This window comes from Neopsephotus bourkii, unplaced genomic scaffold (genome assembly GCF_033783945.1).
Source record: "Neopsephotus bourkii isolate Nb327-2 ecotype Australia unplaced genomic scaffold, CSIRO-AGI_Nbou_v1 NB_1814, whole genome shotgun sequence".
In the NCBI taxonomy this organism is placed as follows: domain Eukaryota; kingdom Metazoa; phylum Chordata; class Aves; order Psittaciformes; family Psittacidae; genus Neopsephotus; species Neopsephotus bourkii.
The window spans coordinates 880491-893715 of record NW_026902287.1 but is presented as its reverse complement, the minus strand read 5'-3'; the positions used below and the strand labels follow the sequence as shown (position 1 = coordinate 893715).

Genomic DNA, 13225 nt, shown 5'->3' with positions numbered 1-13225 from the left:
TGAAGACAGATCTTCAGAGCAAAAGAGGTACTAGAGAAGTCAGAATCCTGATGCAGCAAAACCTAAGCAGCAGAAATCACAGCATGTCAAGAAGGGTACTTAGCAGGAGCCCTAAACTGGAGACTAGGTAACTTACCGAATGTTTGGGTAATGCTTCAACTGACCACAGGAAATACTAACAGTAATGTTTGAGTTGGGGGTTTTAAAATACGAAAGACAGGTTGCAATACTTCCCTTGTTACAGTCGACAAACAGGTTAGGCTTCAGGTTGGAGAGAAATTTAGATAATACTGTCTTTAAAGACACTGAAATAAATGGAAGCTGAATGCCTTCTGGAATTTCACTTCAGATCAAAGAAAATTAAGAAAAGAATATGTAAACACAACAATAAGAAATTAAAGATTTTCTGATTGCTCCTAACCTTTTCCAAGTTCAGATGGGAAGAAGCTGACATCTTTCTTTATTACTCCTTCTCCCTCAGTTGGGATAGTAGGGAAATCTACCCTGGTTTTGAAAAGCCACTCTCATCACAGAGGTGTCTACCAAATGTTGGTGGTGAAGGTTAGCATTTACTTAGTGGCAAAAACTAATCCAGGCAAACGCTCTCCTCTCTGTTCATTCTCTGTCTACGACAAGTCATCTGCCACTTCCCAATCATCAGCTTAGGAAGAGGTGTGCCTACAGCAGCTAACTCATCCAGGTGACAGCCAAGACTTCTTTCAACAATCTTAAGAGCAATGTCATTCACCAGCTGTGGCAACAGGAGATGTCCCTTGTGCAGTGTGAGAACTGCTGAAGGACCATGCCTGCACGACACAGCAAAAACAAGTACATCAAGACTGTTTATTTCTGGTATTTCTTATGTCGGAAGCATTATGAATTCCCAGACTTTCAAGTACATGCTGTACTTCGCCTTCTCCCACCAACAAGAAAATTCATTAAAAAGAAAAACAACTCACTGCAAAAAAAACAATATACAAAAAGCAATGTAATGCCTCCTCTCCCCCTTTACAATTTCAGAGGTCACTTCAGTGTATCTAGATTATACAGACTCAGGGTCAAGAAGTTTATGCAGTAGCAGGACTCTTGCTGTAGCTTTTGCACATGAGAATGCATGGCTCCTTCTAGGGACCATCAAAACCAAACCTGTGCGTTCCACACAGAAAGCTCAAGAACAACCTGTCAGGCTGAGAAAAGCACAGCTGCAAATATATAATTTCTACGACCTATACCTTGCCTACCTTTTATTTGCTTTCCTATTGTATTCAAGCACTAAAAGAAAGGCTTTAAAAGAACTTAATAATCAAAATATGGATTAGAAAATAATTCAGTGGCTTAAAAAAAATTCTCATTCCTGAAGAGCTGCTAAACAAATATACACTCTAGATGGCAGCAGAACATTACCTGGCTAAACACACTACTTCCTTTCAGCATAGAAATCTTAAAAAGGCAGATGCTTAATCAAAGAGTCAAATAAAAAGTATCTGTACACATGATACACCAAATAAAAACAAACATGCATATCAGCAAGTGTTTGTAAGCAATGATAACGCTAATAACACAAATGCTTGGATATTAAGCTTTCACTTATACCATACTTACTGTTCAAAGAAGTTTTCAAATTGCCCTGCACCAGTAAGCAGAAGTTTCAGCATTTTGCACACACTCTGCATTTAAAAATCTGCACCCTGTCCTAGAACCATCATGAAGTGACAATACTGCTACAAAAGCCACTGAAAACTAGCAACCACGTGCTTCGGTGAATTACAACACTACGTTAAACATACCTGTCAATTACCTGCAACTTTGACAGATTTACCTGGTTCTGTCTGCAAATTTTCTATAACTCGAAAACAATGCAGTTTGCTGAAGTTGCGAGAAAATAACTGCACACAGCTTGGAGGCAGAATCATATTCCTTAATCTTCCGAAAGTACATTCCGGTGCGACAATTACGTAGCAAGCAGCATGAGCCTGTAAACACAAGCATCAGTTAAGAATGTAGTGAGACACAAAGAAAGCAAATCAGTTTATAACTAAACGTGCACTGGAATTGCAAAACCCAGGCTAGAACACATACAGACGTTTCGTAAATCACTTTCACAAACTGATTGACCCATTTTTCACCCAGGATTTTCATTTGTTCCATTCAGTTTTTATATAACCAACAACTGGAAGTCTCAACACATGAGGAAACACTAAATACTGCAAACCTGCTCTATTAAAAATACATCTGGTTTTGTACAGCTCTGTGGAGAAGTTTAAAGTTTTGGTCTCAAACCCTGGATCTTCCATTCTATATGGACATTTACTGAGGAGGAGGTGTGAAAGGTAAGAAGGTTATACTGAATAGCTTGAAAGTAGCAATATCCTCTCGCACTTGCAGATTCAGAGATAACGCTGCAGTTTTATTCCACAATATGAATGGCTAGTTTCTGCCTTTATGCTTATGTGAGATCTTCTGCATTAGTGAATACACATACCATGTTAGAGTTACTAGACTATTCTTAAGGACAGCTACTCCCGCTTCAGAAATCGTGGATCAGGTTAAAAAATACAAAACTAAATTTAAAAATAAACCTGAAATACTGGATAACCTCAGAGTCTCATTTTAAATTATTATTACATAAAGTACTTCATCTTCCCCGAAGGGACAAATTAATGATTTACTACATACACTTTTCAGTTCCCACCCCAACTGGTGCAACTTTGCACTTTCATCATATTTCAATAAACGATACCATTAAGTGGATGTACCAGCTGTCACATACACTGCAGACTGTGTATTAACACATGAAAAGCTCTGACTTTCATGAGGATTATTGAAGGGTACCATCATGTTGCACAGGAATTAAATATGCATCATGTGAAAGGAGAAACACAGAACACTGACAACTTAAAAAAACCCACTGCCACACGGGTTAAGAACTATTCTACACTGAAAGAGGCATAATCATATCAGAATGGTAAGTCTCTAACATTGCAGAATTTGTGTGATTTGAAAGAAATTCTGATTTCACACAGGAAAAGTAACGTTTTCTGCAGGTTTATAAGCAGAAATCTATAATAATTTTTCCCTCATAAATTTTAGTTCCATTGGATTTATATAAAATTTATCTGATTTTGAGAACTGCTTATTTTAATCAGTAATGGGGGGATTTTAAAAATATGTTTTTACATCTATCTCACAAATGTTAGTGTATAAATAAGGTTTATTTATAAAGTGTATATAAAATGTATCTATAAAATGTACAAATAAGGTATATTTATATAAAGCATTTAAATACACATGGGCATACATATATATATAGTTCCCACAAATATATGCAATAGCACAACATACCAGGATGCCACACCATTCACACCTCATGCCAGAGAGGACCTCAGAGGAGCCACAGGTTTTCTTGCAGACTTCACAACGTGCACTTGAAGAAAGGTTTCCCTCCCTCCAGTGGTGGTGATAGGTATCCTGGGGGAACACATCACAGTTTAGCGTTACACGAAACACACAGAATCATACTCATAGAACAGCTTGGGTTGGAAGGGACCTTCGAAGCTCATCTAATCCAGCTCCACTGCAATGAGCAGGGACATCATACACTAGATCAGGTCACCCAGAACCACATCCAGCCTGGCCTTGAATGTCTCCAGGGATGGCACATCCACCACCTCTCTGGGGAACCACTGACAGTGTTTCACCACCCTTACTGTGAAAGATTTCTTCCTCACATCCAGCCTGTATCTCACCCCTTTTAGCTCAGAACCATCACCCCTCATCCTACCACAACAGGCCCTGCTCAAAAGACACATACAGAAGCATCTTCAACTTAACTTTAAAATCAGCCATTCAAACAGTTCTGAGGAAACAGCAACACAGACTATGACATTAAGTATTTTCTCAGTCTAAATATGTACCCTAACGATCTTAAACTTCACCAAAAGCAGCTTATCCAACCACCAAAAAATTTATCACATAGTGCTTTTCTTCACAGTCCACCAAAACCAATATTCTTAAGAAAAAATAAAAATTCTGAAAGGTCAGTATTATGCATATATCTTACAGTGAGAATCTAGGCAGTCTTGCCTCAGAGAGACTGCAGGAAGCCTGAGGAACATCATGTTTGCCAAGGATGCAATGCATCAAACAGCTCAACATATAGAAAAATAAAGCTTCATGACAGCTTCTGCAATGCAGATTTTTAAATAAGATGCTGGTTTTTTTTAATTATTATTTTAAATTAGGATATTTTATCTATCACACAGACTTTTCAGCATGGATTCAAATAAGCATCATGAATGTGTCCAAACTTAAGTTAATTTTGCTATCTGTGATACATTCTGAAGCCACAGCTTCCTTTGCCTGACAATAAACACAAACATGCTTTGATAATGGGCAGCATGTGAAAGGAAATGCCGAGGCTCCTCCCCCTCCTCTAGTCCATGTTTTCACACCAAGAAAGTGTCCAAGAACGTGTGACCACTTTCTGCTTCAGAGGCATCCACACTTACATGGTCCTGGTGCCCATCCTGGTGACACTGCCGGCAGTCACTGCAAGCAAACAGGATACAGTCTGTGTGCACATGCAGCTCACAAACTAAAAGCATGAAAACAAGAAAACTTCTTTAAGCTGGAAACCTCCGGGTTTTTGCAGCTCCTCCTTCCCTCCCTCTCTCCCTCCAAGACTCCTCCACTACCTTTTTGCACCATCCTTGCTTTCCTTAATGCTCTTTTCCATTCAGCAAAGACAGGCAATAAAAGGCATTTATCAGCACTGTCCTGTCTGTTGCTCCATTTCCTTTGTGCTAAACTGATGCAGCAAGTATAAGGAAAGGCTGAACTAATTTTGCGCACAAGCACTTGCCATATTTCCTCCAATACAGCACATTAGATTTGTAACAACTGTTTGGCTTATTACAGCTTCGTCTCACAGTTTCACAAGGATTGCTGCCTACTCAAATATAACTGTGCCTTAAGTCTACTTTGATTTCATGAAAACCAAGACAACCTGAATGTTAGAAGCATTAACAGAGAACTCTCTTTCTACATCCAAATACCATCAAGTCTTGAACGTAAAGTAGTATCTTCCTGAAACAATTCCTCTTACAAACCCTTTTCCAAACCCTACTGCAGAGCAAGCAGGCACTTCATGAGTGGGTTTAAATCAGCAGACACTTTTCTGCTGCCTAGCCCATTCTTTATATCCCTGGTGTTTTCAGAAGCACAAGGAAACAAGAGACGAGTTTGAGTCCCCAGCCCCAGCAAAGCAGGGGACATGCCTGCCAAAACAGCAGCATGCAGGTAGCACACCCCTCCTGCGCACAGCCAGGACTCCTGCCTCACCCACAGTCCCCAAATAAAAGACAAAAAAAACACCCTAAACCAAACAAAATACAACAAACACCAAAAAAAAACCAACTAAAATGTGTCAATACCTAGCTTCATTATTGTGAGAGTTAGGAAAATTCTCTATGGACCACACAGACATGAATAGATGAAAAGGATCCTCCTCCCGCTGCTTGTGTATCCAAGTACTCTGGGAAGGCATCCGATTTTTTGTTGAGTACATTAAAATAAGACACAACATCAAATTCTTCAAATATTTTTTTCTGTTCTGCTCAAATAGGTTATTGTTTCAAGCACATCACAAAAATTTGGAGACTGTAAACTGAAAATTTGGAGGTGGCAACTACACACATTATCTGAAAGCATGTTTAAAACAGTCTTAAATTACACACAGAAAAATACCTTATTTTGAAATCACCCTCTGGGCTCTAGGAAAGGCCATCAGCACTAACACTGTCTTATTCTAACCCTGCAGAAGACCATGATCCCACCAAAGCAAAGCCTGTTTTAACAGGGCTTACTAAGTCAACTACAAGCTTTCACATACAGCTCCCCATACTGCGCATCCTCACTGAGCTGGAGAACTTCTCTATGAGGTGTGACACAGTCCCTCACCAGCTCGCATTTCTCCATATCCACAGACATATTTTACAGGTTTGCCAATTCAGCTATGCGGCAAGCTAGATGCTTTGAGTCATATCTGCACTAATGGTAAAAGTTTCTGTAGACGGAATTATGGCTTCAAGCAATCGACAAAAGCACTGGAGCTTTTATCATTACTTCTACTAACACAGGCACACACTGCCTTTTGCTGTATTTTGTAAGAACACAGATGGGTTTTTTTTTAGCAAAAACCTCTCTCTAAAGCAAATAGTAACTGTCAGCAGCATATGGAGTCCACACATTGTAATTTTCTGCTGATGAAGAGTATGTACTTATCTCACCAGGGAGTAATATATATGCATGCTCATTTCTGAGAACAGATGCCCCACCATGCACCCACAGCATTTAGTATTTGTCTGAAAATGTCCAGTTTGCTTCCAGGAAATTTGTTCTATTGTACGACATGAAGAGTACAAACCAAGTTATTTAAATTATTTTGAAAGTACATCTAATGATGTCAATCATTTATTTAGAAAAGGTAATTTCATCTTAACCCTCTTTTCTAACTTAATTATGGCAAAGTTTCATGGAAAAGTTCTTCAAATTTCAGTATCAGAAGACAACGCCATAACCAACAGTAGACTTGTACTATTAAGATGAGTCATTAGAAGTAAGAAAAAAAGAAAGTTCAACATCTCTGTCTGGATTTTAAAGCTCTACAGCTTAAAACAAATTCTATAATTATTTTTGAAGAGTAAAGGAAGAATCTTGGGCACTGTATGAACCTTAACTGTCCTTTTTTAGCTACGTATGGGAAAAGTATCAGAGGAACGAGTTGTAGACTTCCTAGTATTCAGAAAATGGGATACCAAACAAGTCACACTACACAAAACAAGAAAACTGTTTAGTCCATATGAAGAATATAATTCATAACCTTCATCGAACCAGAAAAGAAATAAAATGTCTGGGCATTTGTAGTAACTAAATATAACCGCAATTTCACGTGCTTCTTGTTTAAGAACACTTAAATGAAAGTGCCTGAAAAGATAAATATTCCCTTGCAATGGATTACACCACTAATACAGAAGAATTAGGAGAGTAAGTACATGAAAGCAAAATTTAGAAAGCTTTAACCAAAATAGATCACTTAACTAACGCTATTTTCAAGAGTTTCAGAGGACAAAGCTAGCAAAAATTTTTTTTTCAAATCCTCTTTTTTTCACATGCCATACAAGTTCTGAGGCTTAGTAAGACAGATCACCTGAAAAGACCCTGTGGCATCTGTTGCTCTTTGACCATCCCACCGTATCACCCCTCACATAGTAACTATTTTAAGTGACAGATTCTCGCTGGTCAGAACATAGTTTTGATTCATTATGCAACTCACCAGACAAAGCAGAAACAAAACCACTGCACCATTAAAAGTCTAAATGCCCCAAAGAAAGAGAAATGTTTCTGCTACTCATACACATAGGCAATCATACTAAATAAGAGATTATATTTAGCAAAACAGCAATTTTGAAAGCATCTCAAATCCCTGCAGAATTGGTTCTTCTCTCAGTAAACTATCCTTTTTTTTTTAACAGCTTATAGGTATTATTTCTTTAAAATACGAAATTCTATTCAACCTCACAATATCAGCTGAACAACAAATACTAGATACTCAAGACAGGGCAAACAAGGGAAAATTAAGGAGTTGCCCCACATCAAAATCAGTCAAGTACTGATGCCAACATATATTTCAAATAAAAATTATGGTGTTCAGGTGATTTCTTTAATTATTGTTTTTTTTTCACAGAATCCATGTCAGAACTCAGAGCAGTGCTATTTGATAAATATTTTCAAATACCTTTCAACTGAAGGCACCTCATCCATATTACAGTCAACAGATATCTGAGACCAGTAACACTGAAAACTTATACCCCAGTCTTTTGTAGAAAGTGGAAGGTTTTAGAAACATGAATACCTGATGATTCCCTGTACCAAAAGCTTCCACTAGAAACAGAAATAAATTACTTCAACAGAAGTATTTCTTTTGCCATAATACCCTCTCATGCCTTGCACATCTGGGGCATGGATTCATTGCACACCATCAACACCACATGGAGAAAAGATGAAAGAGCAAGGTTTGACAAAGACTGTGGTTTACTGAATGCTACTGATTTATTATTCCTTGATTTGACATACACATGTCCATGAACAATGAGTGGATGATAAACAACCCCAAAATCGCTCAAATACAGTGAGTGCATATGTGTGCGTGTATACACACATACTTCCAAGGTATGCAATGTAAGCAAAGTGTGCATTACTGTCTAACACATAGATGGCTAAACAGGTATGGTTTTCTACGTTACCTTCACATCGAAGGGCAGGTGATTCTAGTGACTTCCTGCACACAGTGCAAAACTTTCTTTTGTAATGTCCTGGAGACCCAAAACAGTGTGCAACTGGAACCTGCCAATGAAGAATGCATAACTTATCATCAGCCACAACGTTCACAGTGCCAGTTATAATTCACAGAAACTGCTTTATCTTGCAAGACAGGACAGCATATATACAATGTAAACTAACTAAACTTCAGAACGAATATATAGGCATATATATTTTTAAAAACAAAAAAAAACAATCAACCAACAAACAAAAAAAACCCACTTAAAATATATTTGAAATACTTAATATTTTATTTGAAATAATAATCTTTGAAAGTCTGTCTAAAGTTCTTGGGGTTTAATATGTAATGTACATATTTTTAAGTGCTGCTCAGCTTCTTGATGATTCACAGTGCCATGAATCCAAAGGTTTCCTTTCGGTTCAGTGCTCTGTGACTTACTTGGAATCACAGTTCCTCTCCCAAGTATTCTTAACTGAATTGAGGATGACTGAAGAGTTGCATGTGTACACAAAATACCCTAAAGACATACTCAAGACAATTCTTAAAAGCTCAGGGCTGCCACAGTCAGTACTGTTGCTCAGTACTATGTCTTTCACATCAGCCAACTTGCTGATCAGGACAAAGGCAATGGTCTCCCCTGTGCCTCATACTAAACAACCTGTACTTCAAGAAGGCACCATGAAGTAAGCAAGATTAAGTTTGCCAGATGTAACACAAGGAGAAAGGAACATGAAAGGAACATTGCTGAAAGTTTAATCAAGAAAAATCTGGGTTACCAGGCATGAAGAACATCACTCAGAGCAGCTGACCAATCAAGCAGAGTCACCAGCTCATGTTCCCAGCAGACCATGCTGTCTGGAAGAACCCTTGGTCTCTGATTGACTAGGAAACTGCCTGTCCAGATCCAGGCTCCTGACCATGCTCGACTGCCAACCTGCCTACCAGAACATCCTGCCTCCAAAATCTTTGAACTTTTACTTTATGTACAAGTTTGGTATTTACCCCGAAACTTTCAAGTCCATCTCCTACTCCTAACAACCCAATCAGAAATTTCCATCTCTGCAGCCTACCAACTCTGACTGACTGACACAAAGCTCTTGGCTGGCTTGCATTATTTAATTTTTTTAACTGGAGTACTCATATAATACAAGTTTATAAAAAGAATATGGGGGGCAGGGGAGAAAGGAGAGAAAATGTACTGGAGAGCCTGGGGAACTTAATCAAATTATCTCAGATTAAGTTCAAGGCTCATGATCTTGCACTTTCATGCTACTTCTTCTGAGGAAAGGAAAAGATGAACTTCCCTGTACAGTAACATACAAGTTACCTGGCTCAGCTATTCTGGAGGTGAAGTGCCACAGCAGGTTTCTCATTCCAGCCACTGCAAAAATAAGAGAGAAGCGCAATTCCCAGCTGGAGGGAGAAGGCCGCTTGCCTAAAATTCATCCCACACAATGAGCTCAAAGAAAAGAGAGGCAATGAGCTCAAAGGAAAGAGACAATGAAAACAGCTACATGAATACAGCCCCAGCCAGATAACAGCAATTGTGACAAGTACTAAAAAGCCCTCGTGGTACCATTTTCAGGAAAGCTTTTCTGCGCATCTTGGCCTGCATTCAGGTTTCAAGCATCATCTTCGAGTCACCTGCCTGCCTTACCCCCACCACAGTGCAGCCAGTCATCCCCTCTTGAGATCAGACACAGAGACGACCTTCTTTAGCTCTAGAGTGGTGAATAACCTGTTCTGGACACTCAGCATGAGTACCCAACCCACTCAACAACCTGTGGTTGAAACACAGAGAACACTTCTTTCCCTGGCCATAAGCCTGCCTAATATATCTTACACCTGACATGAAAATGCAGGCTTTTTATTACTGTCACAGAAAGACTCTGCTGAATAAAAAGGATGCTCTAGATCAAAGGATCAAAGCAGAGTTTCATGACAAATTTTATTTATTCTGTGAAAGACTGAGAAAGGACTGGCAAGGGTCAGATTTACTCATGGTCTGACTGTACTTATCTAGAAGACACAAGGGAAGGAGATGAAGTCTAAATTCTGCAGTCATTCAGACCCTGGCAGCAATCCTCTGAAGTCTCAAGTCACTGCCAAAAAAAAAAAGGGAACAACTGCCTGGTTGAAATGTTGAGTGGGAAGAAAAAAGGGGGTAAACCAGAAAAAAATCTCTCCTTCAACATAGAATCATAGAATAGTTAGGGTTGGAAAGGACCTTAAGATCATCAAGTTCCAACCCCCTGCCATGGGCAAGGACACCTCACTCTAAACCGTATCACCCAAGGCCTTGTCCAACCTGGCCTTGAACACTGCCAGGGATGGAGCATTCACAACCTCCTTGGGCAACCTGTTCCAGTGCCTCACCACCCTCACAGGAAAGAATTTCCTCCTGATATCCAATCTAAACTTCCCCTGTTTAAGTTTTAACCCATTACCCCTTGTCCTGTCACTACAGTCCCTAATGAAGAGTCCATCCCCAGCATCCCTATAGGCCCCCTTCAGATACTGAAAGGCTGCTATGAGGTCTCCACGCAGCCTTCTCTTCTCCAGGCTGAACAGCCCCAACTTTCTCAGCCGATCTTCATATGGGAGGTGCTCCAGTCCCCTGATCATTCTTGTGGCCCTCCTCTGGACTTGTTCCAACAGATCCACGTCCTTTTTATGTTGAGGACCCCAGAACTGCACACAATACTCCAAGTGAGGTCTCACAAGAGCAGAATAAAGGGGCAGGATCACCTCCTTTGACCTGCTGGTCACGCTCCTTTGGATGCAGCCCACGATACAGTCGGCTTTCTGGGCTGCAAGCGCACACTGCCGACTCATGTTCATTTTCTCATCGACCAGCACCCCCAAGTCCTTCTCTGCAGGGCTGCTCTGAATCTCTTCTCTGCCCAACATCTTCTTTTCAGAAACAAGCCAAAGAAACTTTGTTTAGTATGAGTGGTCTTTCTAACTCACCTTAGAAAGCACCAGCATAAAATCACTGCAGAGCTTGGTGGGAAATGGAATGGGAGTAAGATGAAGAGGAAAAAGGGGTAAAGAGGGAATACAATGTCACAAACTCATCAATCGCACCATGTTTCTCCTAGCAGCTACCTACATTTCTTTTGCTGCTGAACAACAAAAGAAGGGTTGTTAGTGCCCAATATATTGAAAAAAAATATATCAAAACTCAGACTAGGAAAGCCAGAGAAGCAGCCTGTCAGAACATGAAATGTTACATATTATTCTCTAGCTCATATCCATTTGTGTAAGTACAGCAAAGACACGTAAGGTGGCCTACAAAGTTAATAATTGATGAGAGTTTAAAACTACTTTTCCAGTACAACTACTTAAATTACTTTATGCTAACGACTAAAATTGATGTTTGAAGAAAAAGACAGAAAATTTCTGCTAGTAATACCATTAAATAACATCTAAGTGCCCTTAGAGTATTGATCAGAAGCACATCGACAGAAAATATAGTGGTAACAACTCAGCATAAGCTCCAGAATGACTCTGCACTCATGAACAAGATACTTCTAGCTTCTATTTTATTTCCTTCCATCCATTAAGAAACCCAGAGCATTACAGAATGTAACACATTTCTGTAAAAGTTCATCTCAGCCTACAAAGAAATTTCATCTACCAAAACCTAAACCTTAGAATCCAATCCCTTCAGTGCAACCTGCAAGTGCATAGCAGTTCCTAAACAATACAGAAAAAAACAGCAATGAACTGCTTTTAACATCCACACTCAGGGAAAGAAACAACATAAATGTTTTCTTCTGGTAGTGGCTTTTAAAATTGCTCCTCACCCTGAAATGCCACAGGGTATCAAACATGGGGCCAACAGCAGATCATATTTAAGTGCTCTTCCACTGAAGTGGAAGCACCATGTATGTATAAAGCAGCTAAGGTACCACCCAGACTTTCTGGTTTGTGGATGGAGTCAGGTCAGGCCAAGTCTTTCTTAGTGGTCGGCAACATTCTGTATACCTCAGCAGGAAAAAACACAGCTACAGAAGGTCTATCCTTCATGCAGTTCCTGCTGCTTTTCTACCAACTCAGGCAGAAGATCTTTAGCCTGAATCCTGAGCCAAAGACTCAGCATCTGAAGGGGGCCTGTAAGGATGCTGGGGAGGGACTCTTCATTAGGGACTGTAGTGATAGGAGAACGGGTAATGGGTTCAAACTTAAACATTGGAAGTTTAGACTGGATATAAGGAAGAAGTTCTTTACTGTTAAGGATGGTGAGGCACTGGAATGGGTTGCCCAGGGAAGTTGCGAATGCTCCATCCCTGGCGGTGTTCAAGGTCAGGTTAGACAGAGCCTTGAGTGATGTGGTCTAGTGTGAGGTGTCCCTGCCCATGGCAGGGGGGTTGGAACTGGATGATCTTAAGGTCCTTTCCAACCCCAACTATTATATGATTCTATGAGTCTGTGACTTCCAGCTTCAAAGTGGAAAGAGAGAAATACAGATATACCAAATGACAGTGACAGCTTAGAAAGTATCCCTGCCCATGGTTCAGGGTTTGAACTAGATGATCTTTTAAGGCCTCCTACAACCCAAACCATTCTGTGAGTCGATGAGCTGCTGTCTTGTGCAGTCTTAAAAAAAGACCAATGTACTAAAATCTTTCCCTAGGCCTATGTCTAAATATTTTGCTCATGTATCTCCTTCTCCATTATATCAGAGAGACTTGCACTTGGCAGGACTTTGGAAAATACTGAACAGACTGAGGAACTGAGGCTGCAGGACCTACAGGACCGTGGGGCTGATCAGCTTGCAAGCAGGAAAGGGTACACAGAAATAAGGATACAAACACTCTCACAACAGAATCCAAAGGTTGAGCAAACGGAATTTAACTTGAGGTCACTAGTTTTACGTTC

General features: G+C 39.9%; 1 protein-coding gene across 2 annotated transcripts in view; it reads right to left on the bottom strand.

Moving 5' to 3' along the window:
* The window catches only part of DGKQ (diacylglycerol kinase theta), an 81886-nt gene that overhangs the window by 40039 nt on the left and 28622 nt on the right, over positions 1-13225 (bottom strand). For both annotated transcript variants that reach the window (XM_061342688.1, XM_061342689.1), the window contains exons 3-6: positions 8304-8403; positions 4509-4594; positions 3343-3468; positions 1820-1973 (exon numbers count right to left, since the gene is read on the bottom strand). In XM_061342688.1, the coding sequence (XP_061198672.1) occupies positions 1820-1973; positions 3343-3468; positions 4509-4594; positions 8304-8403 (466 nt within the window). The remainder of the gene's footprint in view (positions 1-1819; positions 1974-3342; positions 3469-4508; positions 4595-8303; positions 8404-13225) is intronic.